The sequence below is a fragment of the Suncus etruscus genome, chromosome 7, assembly GCF_024139225.1.
Source record: "Suncus etruscus isolate mSunEtr1 chromosome 7, mSunEtr1.pri.cur, whole genome shotgun sequence".
Classification (NCBI taxonomy): Eukaryota; Metazoa; Chordata; class Mammalia; order Eulipotyphla; family Soricidae; genus Suncus; species Suncus etruscus.
The window spans coordinates 85,782,095-85,797,585 of NC_064854.1; the positions used below are offsets into that span (position 1 = coordinate 85,782,095).

The window sequence follows — 15,491 nt, forward strand, 5'->3', positions numbered from 1 at the left end:
TCCTGGGTTCTGTTGAGCTGGGAAGCTACTTCTCCCATATATCCTGGGGTTCTAAGCTCTCACAGCTGTGACTGTTGGGCTTGGTGGTCCCAGTCTCTCAGGTCCAACATGGGGGGGTCCTTAGCCATCCTGGTTCTCAGGAACCATGTCCTGATGGAAATGGTATTGGTTACCTCAAGCATACAGAACACTTCCCTCTGAGCCTCTACATGGCCATAGATCCACAAAGGCCAAGGCCAAGGGAATGAGAGTCGAGCCCATGTGCAACTAGCCCTGGGACATCTTTTACACCCTAGGCATGTAGTTTTCATGCCAAATTCCGAAAACCAACAAATGTGTCATATTAAAATGAACCTAATATTAAATAGTCTGTATTTAATTGTTTCATTATAAGCGAAATATTATTTAAAGCCTTTAGACTCAGAAAATTTTTTCATATTTTAAATACCTAGTTTATATACCTGTTTATATATCTAGTGAATGCAGATTAGAAGGATCCCAATTAGAATCTACTTTTTTTCTATATGATAAGTAATTACAGAGAACCCTGTGTGCATTTGGAATGTAAGAGCATCACACAAAGCCTGCAGTGAAATCCTGATGTAAATAGCATTTTTCATAGGCATAGGAGTTAGGTGGTGGCTATGTCAGCCCTGGGAAATTCTCTTCCAGTAGTAGAACTTCAGGTGTCAAGATAGGAGGGCAGCACTGGGAAGATGGCTTTCTGCTCCAAAGTTTTCAAAAGATATAAAGCAAAATAAAAGATTAGTTTCCACTTGTTTAAAATGGTAGAGAAGAGTGAATGCTGGTCAGTGAGGAAGACATACTTTAGGAAACAAGAGAGTCATTGGTACCATAGATTCTTCCATAACACTGATGATGCTAGGCTTGAACCCGAGACAGGACCAGTATCAGCTGAGACTAAGAGAATCAGAATTGAACAGAGCCTCATTTTGGGTCCTGGCCTTCAGCATCTCAGCAGATTGTACAGCATTACTTGTCTTCTTGGGTTTCAGCAGTAATTTTCCACAGGCCTCACCCATAGAGGAGTAGCCGATATACTACTTTCCTGACTCCAACACCATCCTCTATGAGAAGGAATATCTTTCTGTGAGAAGGACTATCTCTTCCCTGAGAACTGTCTCCCTTGTGAGAAGAACAGTCTCTCTCTTTGAAAAGGACCATCTCCTCAATACAAAGTATTGTCTCCCGGATGAGAAGAATTGACTCCCATGAGATGGATTGTCTGTCAATTATGGCTATCTCCCCAGGAGGACTGTCTTGCTGATGAGGAGTGCTGAGCCCTGAACTTCTTTATTATGCTTTATTTTTTATGTAAAGCTCCCCTGGCAGGTCTGAGGAAAACTGGAATATCTCCACATTCACCTTGCTAGCAAACTTCTCATGATTTCCTCATACATGAATATCACATCCTGTGAAATAGGTATAATTATGCCTCTCCAGTGTTTGTGCTTCACATTTATGTACAAGATGAGGGGTTATAAAGGATTTCACACAGAACCATGCTCTGAGGAAAATAAGAGTCAGAGTTCTGGGAGAGCACCTGCTTGTCCTTAGTACTTTCTGTGGCCTGTGGATATGACAATAATGCTGGTGTCCCAGGTAGTGTCTGGGGATTAAGTGAAAAATTCTAGAAGATTCAGTTGCCATTTGGGTCAAAGTACCACTGAGTCATTTCACCTTCATGAATATCAAATGAATGTCACAGAGGGCTGAGGGAATATTTAAGAATTTAGAAGTATTAACATAAGAGGCTTATGAATTATCTATTTAAGAAAAACCAATGAGAAAGATTTTATACTTTCCATTTCCATGGTTTATTTTTTTCCAAGGTTTATTTTCCATTTGATTATGTACACACCCACATTTAGGATGAACAAGTCTGATGCTGGAAGTGAGAAGGTATAACCTGAGTGTAACAGGCTGTCTGGACTATAGAAGGCAGCAAAAGGGAAAGGCATGCAACCACCTCCTCTCCACTCCTATGGCCAAGGTCCAGTTTCTTTTTCTTTTTCTTTTTTGGTTTTGGGGCCACATCCAGTGATGCTCAGGGGTTACTCCTGGCTATGTGCTCAGAAATTGCTCTTGGCTTTGGGGGACCAGATGGGATGCCGGGGATTAAACCCAGGTCCGTCGTGGCTCAGACAAGTGCAAGGCAAATACCTTATTGCTGCACTATCACTCTAGCTGGAGGGTCCAGTTCCTTAGGAGAAAGGACAGACTAGCTTGGGTTCCCATGAGCCATAGGGTTGGGGTTTGGAGAAATAGCACCAATCAGTTCTGGCTCCCCTTAAGAACTGCTGGCTAACTTGCAGTTGAGCACTTCCCAGCACTAGGACACAGATCAACCCTATGTTCCCATCCCTCTTTCTGGAATCCTGGGGATACTTGAAGCATGCTGCTGTCCTGTGCTTTGAATAACCTTGTTAGAGGGAAGATAACTCATGTAAGGGTTGTACAGGCATATTCTCTTTTCTGCTGGCTTCTGCCATGAGCATGTTGTGGAGTTGAGATGGCAAATTCACCTTTAGTCTTATTGATAGGGACATGGAAGGTCTAGAGATGGCATTAGAGGCTTTTAGCCTCAGAGCAAGCTGACAATGCTACAGAAGCTGAGAGCAAGGAGATGAGTGTGGATCTTGAGGACTCTAAGAGAAAGGAGGACAGTGGTGTTTGGAGGGTCTGAGGTAGGGGATTGGAGTGTGAGAGTGAACTATTCTGGATAGGAAATAATTATTTTTCAGGGATATGTAGGTGAGAAAGTGAAGGAAAGACTGAGTTCCTTTGTTTGGTCGCTGTGGGACTGACTAATCCTGGTATAGGCTCCTTTTTTTTCTTTTTTGGTTTTGGGGCCATACCCAGTGATGCTCAGGGGTTACTCCTGGCTATGTGCTCAGAAATTGCTCCTGGCTTTGGGGGACCAGATGGGATGCCGGGGATTGAACCCAGGTCCGTCGTGGCTCAGACAGTGCAAGGCAAGTTACAGAGTTGCAGAGACCTTGTGAATGGGCAGCAAGAGAGGAATATGCCCTCTGCCAGTTCAGTCTCTTTTCTGATGTCCAGCAGCCTAGTCGGGAATGACAAAGTGCACCAGAGGGTTGGAGTGGGGGACAATCCAATACTGTGGGCACAGCCACCTACTACAACCACATTTCAAAGTGCAAAGGTTCTGGCTCCATAGCATCTGTGGCTATGGTTCTATTCTACAAGGACTTGCCTCAGATTCAGAGCCTGGAGCTTCTTCCTCTCCCTAGAGAGCTAGAGCCAATTCCTGCACTGAGTTCCAAGGATTTTATTCCAGATTAATTTATGTTTAAAATCTGAGTAGTCAACAACAACTGAAGAATACGAACACCAATGTGTTTGCTTCCCTTTGTACTGAACAAAAATTTACCTCCTGGAAGGTTCCTGCCTGTCTTCAAATCCAAAACTTCCAGAGCAGCAGTCTGAGAAGTGAGGCAAAGGATATTTGGAGGTGGAGACCATCCAAAAGCAATAAAAGTGGCCATAGGTATTCACAGAGAAACAAAATCTGAAGCCTTGTGTTGAGCAGGGGATAGTGTCACAGAATCTTTTCTGAACTACAAAGAAAATTACACACACGTCAAGATCTGATTCAGGAGCTTAAGCTCACAGGAGGCAAGACTCCAATCTTCCCTCAGCCCACCTCATTGCATAGTGCTCTTGGAAGCCTCACAGTGAAGCTTTTTACCAAGCACTTCCTGAAGGGACTCTAATGGGAAGCTCAGGGTCTTGCACATTTCTTCCCTTTTGTGACATTGTTGACACTGCCTTGAAGTGACTTGGCCTGTGGACACCAGAGTAGGATTTATTTCAGCCTTTAGTGTTTATATCAGTGGTCTAAAAGGGCTTAATTATTGCCCCCCTAGGTATCAATAGGGGCAAAAGACTGGCATCTTGCCTGTCTCTGAGACTCACCTCTGTTCTCTTATTATCTGTCTCAACATGCTCAAGGTTCCTGATTCCCTACTTATTAAGAGATACCCAGGACATAAATATTGCTGGAACATAATAATGGAATGTAGTTTTGCCTCATTCCACAGTGTCTGCAAAAATGCAGTATCCACGGAGGTGCGCTGAAGTGGAGCCATTAGGCAGGCAGGACTTGCTGTCTGGTGTTAGGCTACTCCATGCATCCAACTGCATTTATTTTGGATGTCTGTGTTCTGGATAGGACATAATGCTCCATTGTGCACAGGTCAGAGGGCAAACAGGAATGCTCATTGAAAATAAGTGTAACTTAAGCCTTGTTTAAATATAAAAATAGAAGTAATAGGATGAGAATGGTGTTAGGAGTTAAAATCAAACATATACTGCTGAATAGTTAAAATTAGAATGTTCTAGATGTACATCATGTCAATTCTGCTGTATTTTCTCTATGTCCCTGGAACCAGCTTCCTCAGGCTGTGAGTGTGGACAGTACATATACCTATGTACACACAGAAACGGGTTATCCCCAGGCCCTGATGTACATTGCCATCTGCAGGCTACTCTGTCCCAGTCCAGCCTAAGGACCTCCATCAATTGCTTGATGCCCATACTTAGCCATTTTTGCTACCATGCTAAGGCATCTTCATGAAGAATACCTCTACCTCTTTTTTCATGAGAGAGATTCAGAGAATAGCATGTCTGTATTGTCCACTGCTGACAAATCATTGGTAGAATCCAACCTTCAGCCTCTACTAATACTCCCTGGCCCCTGCCACTGAGGGCTTTTCATCATAGATTCCACTTCCTTCTCGCTTTCTTTCCTCTTAGTAGGAGTTAGGCTGATGCATACTGACTGCTTGACTTCTTTGTTCTTCAGAATTACTTTAACGGCCACATCACTATACACCTCTCTACCTTTCTGGATTTTCTCCAGGGATAAGACTTGAGGCAAGGAGGAAAACATTAATGTCTTCTTCATCTTCTAGTGAATTTATGTCAGACCTGCAGAAAGAGAAAGAGAATAAGATTTATTTTGTTTCTAGTGTCTCCTTTGGTTGCTCCACATTGTGACCATTTTTGTGTGTAGGTGCTCCATCATCTCCACTAGCTTAGTACCTTTACTAGAGATGTTAAACAACCCTATTTGAATCAGTTATTTCGACTCCTCTGGAAACAAAACTACTTCCCACCTGATACAGACTTCCCGGAGATAGGTAATTGGTTCACTACCAGATAGAGGTACACATCAAAGTCTTAACTCGTAGAGTATATGCCTTTGGAAAATATAATTGAACCACAATCCATTCTGCAGTAAGCTGTACCAGCTTCCAGGGTCAAACCTTGCAGGTGATGAAGGTAAAGTTCTTTGAAGAACACATTTGCTATTTCTAGCATAGTTAAATATAAATTAGAGCTCACGTCTAGAAATGAATACAAGAAAAATGAAAATACCCAGATAATTTTATGAAATAATTTTCTTTCCATTTAATAGCTAAAGTAATCATGACATACTCAATAACTAGAAAACAACCCAATAACAGGAAGTACTGAGAGTCACAGCATACATAAATACTGAAAACATTAAAATAAATTAAACTTTAAAGTGCATCTCCTATTTGTGAAGTAATTTCATGAAAAAAATCAAAGCCTGGAAGAGATAGTAAATAGAGGTAAGTGAGGATTGGTTACAGTGGCTTCACAGAGAAAAGGTTGGAAATTTATGAACCACAACTTCAAATTTTATACAGCAGTTCTGAAATCAGAGTAAATATGGTAATGAGCATTTGAAATGAGCATTTAGAATCTGTGTAGTTCATATGTGTACTAAGTTCACAATAATGCTGATGCTAGAATATGGACAGAGAAAGAATATATTGTAATTTCAAGGGGGAGTAGTGTATTATCACATAAACAGAAGTGAGGGTGGATGGATTCTGGAGGAGAAGGAGTCTGTGTTCATGATGAACATAGAGGGAGAATTGATTTTTTTGAACAGGAATCTGTGTTCATGAAGGATAGAAAGTGTATGATGGATTCTGGGGCAGGAGGAGTATATGTTCATGATGAGCAGAGAAGGTGGATAGACTCCAGAGTAGAAATATATATTCAGTAGAAATAGTAGGAACAGAATTTTCTTCTTAGTGTTTTCCAATGGCCGAGCTTTGCAAATTGTTCTTGGAGCTATGTAGTTGATATCCTTCTTTACCTCATGGTTTTAGTTCTCACCACACATGCTGTTCTTTTATCCTCCCTCATCAGTCTCTGTCCAAAATAGATGTTACCATGAAGGTTCTCCTTGCTAATGGCAATCAGTGATAATTGGGGTTAACTAGTTAGGGTTTAGATTTTGCTTCACAATATTCTAAGTCTGAAAATATTAAAAAAGGTTTTCAGGCATAATGTGACATTTGACAAAATTCTTTTTCAGATGATATGTTTAAGGTAAACATTATTTTTAATATTAATATCTTTATTTAAGCAACTTGATAACAAATATGATTGTAGTTGGGTTTCAGTCATGTAAAGAACACCACCTCTTTACTGGTGTAACATTCCCACCACCAATGTCCCAAATCTTCCTCCTCCCCACCTCACCCCCAACTCTACTCTAGACAGGATTTCCACTTCCCTCATTCATTCACATTGTTATGATAGTTCTCAGTGTAATTATTTCTCTAACTGCACTCACCACTCTTTGTAGTGAGCTTCATGTCATGAGCTGGACCTTCAAGCGCTCCTCTTTTTGTCTCTGAGAATTAATGAAAAATGTCTTTTATTTTTCTTAAAACCCATAGATGAGTGAGACTATTCTGTGTCTATCTCTTTTCCTATGACGTATTTCAATCAGTATAATAGGTTCCATGTGCATCCCTGTATAGGAGAATTTCATGACTTCATCTCTCCTGATGGCTGCATAATATTCCATTACAACAAACTCTTTTTATGCTTCCACCTGCCCTCAAGCAGCACTGTGGGGCCCTTGGGGAACTCATTTGGCAATGCTGTCATTCTCTGCATGCCAGACTTTTTTCTGGTAGACAATCCATTTATCTGTCTCCTATGCAGTATCATATCCTTATTTCCCAAAGTCATATGATGGTCTTCCTGATGGGCTTGAGTAAACCAAAGGGGATCTCTGCTTAGGCCAAGTGCCAAACACATGACTGGAGGGTCACAGTCTCATGGTAGACCTGGGTAGGCAGTCAAGAGTGGATGTGCAAAATCTCCAGCTCTTAATCTCTTTTTCAGACTTGTCTTATGCCTGGACCTTCAATGACAACCCATTGCATGTCCAAGAGGATAATCGGAGGTTTGTGTCTCAGGAGACGGGGAACTTGTACATAGCCAAGATGGAGCCATCGGATGTGGGCAACTACACCTGCTTTATCACCAATGCAGAGGCACAAAGGAGTGTACAGGGCCCACCCACACCCCTGGTGCAGCGCACAGATGGTGAGACAGGGTGGGCACTTAGAGGCTAGGGCAGCAGCCCTCTTGAGGGCTCTGTCACTCACAAATCTGTGGTTCTGTTCAAGAGCATGATGAAAATCAGGCATTATTAAGACTTTCACAGTGAACAATAATTCACTGACTTGGCATAATGTCAGGGCAGCAGCCTCCTTTCTGGTTCTGGAAAGAGCTTTTCATCCTAGAGACTTTGGAAAAATGTAGCAAATGCTGGGGTGGGCTCCACTGTTGATTCAAGCAGGAAAATCCAGGCCTGCCTGTGGCATGTTACGTTCTGGTGCACATTTCTTTCCAATTTTTGTGTTTTGTTCACCTTTTCTATAGATGGCAGCTAAAGGGCAGGGGGCCATGTCCAAGTAAAGGGAGCAGGGACCAGTAATTATGGGCTTTCCTAAGAGTCCACTAAAGTTTCCAAAGCACTTTCCAAGAGCTCTCCAAAAGAGGGCTTCAGAAGGTTCTGGACAGAGAAATCATGGAACATCATCAAAGTAGAATAAAGTGCTCTATGAACTTTTAGATTAGACATTCACATTGGGGAAGTGAAATAGAGTGCCAGAGAAATAGCAAAGTGAATAAGATATTGCCTTGAAAAAACTGATCTGAGTTCAATTCTTGTCACTATATATGGTCAACATTCCAGCCAGAAATAACTCCTGAGACAAGAGACAAAAGTAAGCCCTGAGCATAACAGAGTGTGACCCAAACATAAAATCATACATCATAAGTCAAAAAGTATAAAATCTGAGGCCTGTAGTTAGCGTAGTGAAATAAGCCCTCAGTCTCTCTCAGAAGATTTAGGGTGAATGTCATTTACAGTGCTCCTATAATAGCTACCCAAGTTGGTAGTTAGTTTTAATATGTACTTTTTATCATTGCAATACTTAAATATTGCTATTTCTTAAAATATGATTACAACAATGTCAGATTTCTGGTATTAATGTGGAAAGTCACTTTACTCACCACCTTCTCTGGAAGTACCCATGACTCTCTTCCCCATCCTTATCACATACTCTCAGTTCCTTCCTTCCCTCCCATCCTTCCTCCATTATTTTCATAACAATTATGATTTAAGGTCATGTTGTTACCTTGCATAACACCACCATACATTGAGGCAGACAGACCACCAGCAAAATGCTTTATTCTTGACTGTTCTGCTCTGGTATTTGATACCTCAGCCAACAATGAACACCTAGAAAACTCAGCAGTTGACCCCGATGCACTTATCATAGGAGGTGGGTCTTTGAGGGCCGCTGGAGACTCTTTGGTTATATTTCTTCTGCAGATCATGTGCCTCACTGCCTGGGGGTTCATACTCACTATACACTCACAGTTATAAAGCCTCAGAGGAAAATTTTACACTTAGAAAAAAGGGTGCTCTCCAGGCATGTATGACCAGTTTAGCCTGCAGTGAAATCCAGCAAATGATCAGAGAACTATCTCTTACTTAGAACATTGCTGCAAACTCCTCTAGCAGATATCTTCATTTAGTCTGCTATACTTTAGATTTCTATAGATAAAACAGAAATGACCTTGCTCCTTGTAGGTGTGAATTCTTGATCCCCACAATCACCACACAGTTGGTAGATCCACAGATATATAGAAAGAGTCTTTTAGAATGCAGAAGTATTTAGAATCCAGCAATGTGCAATTCCTCAGTGCAAACATGGATCATTGTTAAGATGTAAAAATCAGAAACAAACTTTTGGGGCACCTCTAACCTGGAACTCTAGGATTCTGAGACAAATTTTCTCTAGGTTAGAGGGAAATGAATCTCATTTTCTCCACCTCCCCATCTCATGTCATACTCTAGAGGGTGTTGCTAATTGAAGATCATGAGCTCAGACTTTAGCTAGTAAGTATTTGTTCCTCAGAAAGGTCTCCTCTGGGGGCAAGAGTGGTAGGGCATTTGTCTTGTCTGCACTAACCTCGGCTGGACCACAGATTCATTCCCCCATATGGTACCCCAAGCCAGGAGTGATTTATGAATGCATAGCCAGGAGTAACCCCTAAGTGTCACTGGGTGTGGCCCAAAAACTAACTGACTGACTAACTAACTAACTAAATAACTAACTAACTAAATAAATAAATAAATAAATGTCTCCTCTGGAGAAACCCTGCTAGTTCTTTTACTCTTTAACAGGTGTGATGGGGGAATATGAACCGAAGATTGAAGTGCGTTTTCCTGAGATGAGAGAAGCCGCAAAGGAGTCTTCTGTAAAGTTGGAGTGCTTTGCCCTTGGAAAGTAAGGCTGTTTTGTTACTCACTCCTGGGCTCTTTCTCATCCAAAGCAAAAGCTTTGCTAATTCAAACATTGCTTTGAAAAAAAATTTCAATAAAATTGTCAAGACTGAAAGTAATCTGGGTGTTCTAGTTGAAGTTTCAACCAACTTTATTAACAGGGCATACTCCACAAAGGCTGAATGGATGTTCCCATACTGCTGGTGCCTGCCCTATATGAAACCATGCCAAGCAGTATGTGGGCATTTGGGGAAGAATAATTTTTCCTCATGCCCCAACCAGGAACACCCCTGGCATTTGAAGCTGCATGTCAAGTCACTCAGTGAAAGAAACTGGCCAAACACAATGAGTTTGGATATTTAAAGGGAGGGGCAAAGTTTTTTCTTCTGTCTGCCTAAGTCAGGGACAGGCACTGGAAAGAATTGCAAAATTACCTGTTGTTCCTTGGTAAGGTACAGATTTTATTTTTATGACTTTAATAATCAATTCCAAGATAATAGTCACAGCTGGGGTTCATCACTCTTTTTTAAATCAATTTTATTTTATTGAAATCATTTTTATTTACAAGGTCCTTCATAGTTGGTTTTCAGACATACAATGAATTAGAGACAATCCCACTACCAATGCCATCCTCCTTCCACCATGCTCCCATAGTTTATACCAATCACAAACTTTTCCTCCCAGTCTGCCAGTATTACTGACTCATTTACAGTTTAGGTTTTTAGACTTTGGATCTTTTGATATCATTGTTGTTGACTTTGCTTAGATAATTAGTTCTGTCGCATTTTTTATCTCTACTAATGGACTGATACCATTTGATCCCTGGTCTCCATACTTTCATAGTTGTGTTTCTTGTCCACTAATTAGTTACTTTCCTTATCCTCACACCAAGGGTGTTTGCCACAATTCCAATTTAGACCATTGCATTTCTTATTGGAGTTATTCTAGATACCATAATTAAGTGATATCATCCTGTATTTACTCTTCTTGTTCTGATTTACTTCATTTAATATATTCCAGGTCAATGCATGTTGCTGTAAATTGGATGATTGCATCATTCCTTTCAGTTGTGTAGTATCCCAATGTATACATGTACCATATCATTGCATTAAGCCCTTAGGATGGACTTAGATGGTGGATGGAACCCTTTGTTCTTGGGCCCTAGCCACGTGGCTTCATTCCCCAGGTCTGGAGGTTAATGAGAGTGGCAGGTAGAAATCTCACTCACAGGCAGGCTTCATGAGAGATAACATCTTTATTCAGCCCTAGTCAACAGATGTGGCTGCTAACCAATTACGCATGTCATTCTTAGCTTGCCCTGCGTCTTAACTCCTTTCAGCCATCTTCCCTCTAACCTCCATTGCTGGCAAAGACCCAAAAGCACCTAATGCCCTGGATCAAAGCCCTTATCTAACCTTTCTAAGACGCCTCCCAGGAAATGGGCGGGGTCTTGCAGGTAAAGTTACAGGTCATATTTGCCAAAGACTCCTCCCATAAATGGGAGGGACTTGCAGGTAGTTACCTGTAAACCGGGGTGGAGTTACACCATATCTTCATGATTCACTTGTCCCATTGTTGGACATCTAGATTAAGTTTGTTGTACAGAATGTTGCAACAAATAGCAGTGTGCATATATCATTTTACATAAATACTTTTCTGTTCTGGAGATAAATACCCAAAAGAGGGATTACATGGTCTATGGCAGCTCAATTTTAAGTTTACTTAGAACCCTTCATACTGTTTTCCATAGGGGTTGGACCAGCAGCATTCCCACGGACAGTGAATGAGAGTTACTTTCTCATTGCATCCCCACCAACAAAGATTGTTCAAAATATTTTTATATGTGCCATCATTACTGGTATAAGATATTATTGCATTGTTGTCTTGATTTGGATTTTCCTAATGATAAATGATTATGAGCATTTTTTCCTGTGCCTATTAGCCATCTGATGGTTTTCCTCAGAAGTGTCTCTTAATTTTCTCTCCCCATTTTATAGAATTTTTAGCTTTTGTGGAATTACACTTTGTATTTTGTATATCCTAGATATCAAACCTTTATCTGAAGTGTTGAGTGCAAAATTACCCCCCCCCCCCATTTTGTTAGATATCTTCTAATTGTAGCTGTGTTGTTTTTACCATACAAAATCTTTTTAGGCCTGGGCAGGTGGGGGGGCATGAGTGGCCCAGCCTGCTGCCCTGTGGGGATCTTGGTCCTCTGTGTTCCCCTTGTTGCACTCTGCCTGCACAGTTCAGTGCTCCTCTGAACAGCCATGTGGCCCTCACACTCACATTTGTGTTTCCAGCCGCTGGAATCCTGGACACAGGGGTTTGCAATCTTTGTATCCCTGGAGGTGCTCCCCCTCTGACCTTTCTGACAACCCTGCCTCTGTCCCCTCTGAAGGGTTCTTTTTTAATATTTTGAATAAACTTTATTACTATAAAAGATAATGATAAACTTAAGAACCATGAATTATATAAAACTATTGGCACCCTCACTGGATATTTTATTCGATAATTCTTTTTATACTGTTGTGGTGTTTCACCTTCTTTTTCCCCTTCATCTCCCAAACCGAGGATGAGAGCCTCTAGAAAAACTCTGCCCATTTTTGGCATATTTGATTTGTACCCCATCTTATTACTTTTCTCTTATTCAAACAAAACCACATAACTTTAACTATCTAGTCCTTCCTCCCAATTAGAGGGGGATATAATGGAGGTGCATTACCAAAAAGTTGTAAGATCACTAAATAGTAAGCTAGGCACAGAGGGGACCACTCATTCTAGCAGCCCCAGGGGTGAGGGTGGAGGCTATGGGAGGCAGGACAGGAAGGGGAGTGGAGGGAGGACAATTCGGACTCAATGTTAATATGTACCTTAAATATTACTGAGAACGATATGTAACCCACTATGATTAAAATAAAAATTATTAAAAAAAAAACTAATGGCTGCTGCTCAATCCTTGCCTGCTTTCCTGCCTGAGGTAGCTAAAAAGATGACAGCAAACTTAATTTCTTCAGAGTCCATCACAAGTTAAGCCAACTCTTCTCAATAAGGTTGGAGGCTGGTTCCTGCTGTGTGTTTGGTCACAAGAGATCCACTATAAACAGCTACTGCCTCACTCCCTGCTTGTTTTCTTGAGTGAGGCAGCCAAGAAGATGACAGTGAACATAATCTTTTCAGGGTCTATCACAGGTTAAGCTGACTCTTCCCAATAGGGTGGAGGCTCATTTCTGCTATGTGTTTGGGCACAAGCATCCACTGCCTACTTTCTTGAGTGAGGCAGTCAAGAAGATGACAGCAAACATTCTCTCTTTAGGGTCCAGCACAAGGTAAGCTGTCTCCATCCAATAATGGTGGAGCCAGAGGAGCATTGCTGCTCTGCTTTGCTCTTCATCTGTGCATATCTTCTAGCACAGCACATGAACCCCACCACAATATGTAGTAAAAAAAAAACCACACTACAAGTGTGGCAATGAGGAAACAATGCAGGAAAACACGTGCATAGAGACTGAAGATGGCAACTCTGATGATCCAAAAAGTACCGACCAACTGGTTATCCCCACAGATAGACACCTTAGAGTAGAAATATGGAGAATATTCTGAGAACTCAAGGAAAGCATAGACTGAGCTGAACAAATCGCAAAGATAAAAATCAGAAAACTCAAAAGATAAAAACCAAGAAAAACTTGGTATATGAGGTGACCGCCTCAATGAAAAGCCTTTCCAACAGAGTGGCTGTGGCTGAGAACAGAATCAGTGAGCTGGAGGATGAGATACAGAACAACTCTATACAGCACAAAAGATTGGAAAGGAACCTTAAAGTAAGTGATCAGACAATGGAAAAATACTTGAAGAATGTAAACCGATGAAAATAGAAGTCTTTGATAAACTCAACAGAAACAACATAAGAATCACTGAAGTTCCAAAGACCCAGGAAGAAAATCCCCAGGAAGAATCAGTAGTCAAGGACATCATTACAGAGAAATTATCAGAACTAAAGACTGCATGCAACCAAATCCTGCATGCCTAAAGAATAACAGCTAAAAGAGACCTGAAGAAAAGTACCACAGACACTTCCTAGTCACAATGATAAATCCCACATGCAGAGATAGAATATTGAAAGCAGCAAGATCATAAAGGAAAACTACATTCAAAGGAGCATCCTTAAGATTTACAGCAGACCTGTCACAAGAAACCCTCAAGACCAGAAGGCAGTGGTGGGAGAGATAAAGTGACAAAACTCAATGAAATGAATGTTAGCCTAAAATACTGCACCCAGCTCCAGACTCACTTTCAAGTGTAAAGGAAGTATACATAGTTTCATAGATAAACAACAGCTTATAAACTTTACAGACTCAAAATGAGCTTTAAAAGATAAACTGAGCAGCTGGAGCAATGGCGCAGGTGGTAGGGCATTTGCCTTACATGCACTAACCTAGAATAGACTGCGGTTTGATCCCCTGGCATTTCATATAGTCCCCCAAGCCAGGGGTGATTTCTGAGTGCATAACCAAGATTAATCCCTAAGCGTCACCAGGTGTAGCCCAAAAACAAAAAGAAGAAAAGAAGAAGAAGAAGAAGAAGAAGAAGAAGAAGAAGAAGAAGAAGAAGAAGAAGAAGACAGAACAATAGCACAGCAGTAGGGCATTTGTTTGCCTTGCATGTGGTCGATCCAGGACAGACCTTGTTTTGATCCCTGGCATCTCATAAGGTCCCCCGAACTTTCTGAGTGCATAGCCAGAAGTAACCCCTGACTGTCATCGGGTATTGCCCAAAATACCAAAAAAAAAAAGAAAGAAAGAAAGAAAGAAAGAAAGAAAGAAAGAAAGAAAGAAAGAAAGAAAGAAAGAAAGAAAGAAAGAAAGAAAGAAAGAAAGAAAGGAAGAAAGGAAGGAAGGAAGGAAGGAAGGAAGGAAGGAAGGAAGGAAGGAAGGAAGGAAGGAAGGAAGGAAGGAAGGAAGGAAGGAAGGAAAGAAAGAAGGAAGGAAGGAAGGAAGGAAGGAAAGAAAGAAGGAAGGAAGGGAGGAAGGAAGAAGGAAGGAAGGAAGGAAGAAGGAAGGAAGGAAGGAAGGAAGGAAGGAAGGAAGGAAGGAAGGAAGGAAGGAAGGAAGGAAGGAAGGAAGGAAGGAAGGAAAGAAAGAAGGAAGGAAGGAAGGAAAGAAAGAAGGAAGGAAGGGAGGAAGGAAGAAGGAAGGAAGAAAGGAAGAAGGAAGGAAGGAAGGAAGGAAGGAAGGAAGGAAGGAAGGAAGGAAGGAAGGAAGAAACAAACTGAAATGTCTACTTTAAGACAAGAAAAGTCTAAAGACACACCAAACTTCTATACAAAGATAGCTCTAAATCTCATGACAATTATCTCTCTCAATGTCAATGGGTCAAATGCACCAGCTAACAGACACAGAGTGGCAAAATGGATCAAAAAGCTGAATCCAACATTCTGCTGCATACAAGAAACATAACTGAATAACCAGAACAAACAAAATCAAAATCAAAGTTGCACACACACATTAGGAAGGAAGAAGGGCCCTACACGAATAGCTTAATGACACAGCTTATAAAATTGGAAAATGATAAACAAGATGAACCCAAAATGGGTAGGCAGAAAAAAATAACAATGCTTGGACCAGAGATTAATGAAGTGGAAACCCAAAGAACAATCCAAAAGGTCAAAGGAAGCAAAAGTTAGTTCTTTGAAAAATAAACAAGATAGATAAACTACTAGCAAAACTCACAAGGAGAGAGAGAAACTTGATAAATTGATTGGAAATGAAGAGGGGGGACATTACTACAGAGAATTCAGGGGGTGACCAGAGAG

The 15,491-nt window shown here is 41.1% G+C and overlaps 1 protein-coding gene across 1 annotated transcript in view; it reads left to right on the forward strand.

Annotated features, from left to right (window-relative positions):
- Window positions 1–15,491, forward strand: part of CNTN6 (contactin 6) — a 254,912-nt gene that overhangs the window by 121,590 nt on the left and 117,831 nt on the right. The window contains exons 6-7 of the mRNA XM_049776825.1: window positions 7,222–7,425; window positions 9,581–9,683. Coding sequence (XP_049632782.1) covers window positions 7,222–7,425; window positions 9,581–9,683 — 307 coding nt within the window. The remainder of the gene's footprint in view (window positions 1–7,221; window positions 7,426–9,580; window positions 9,684–15,491) is intronic.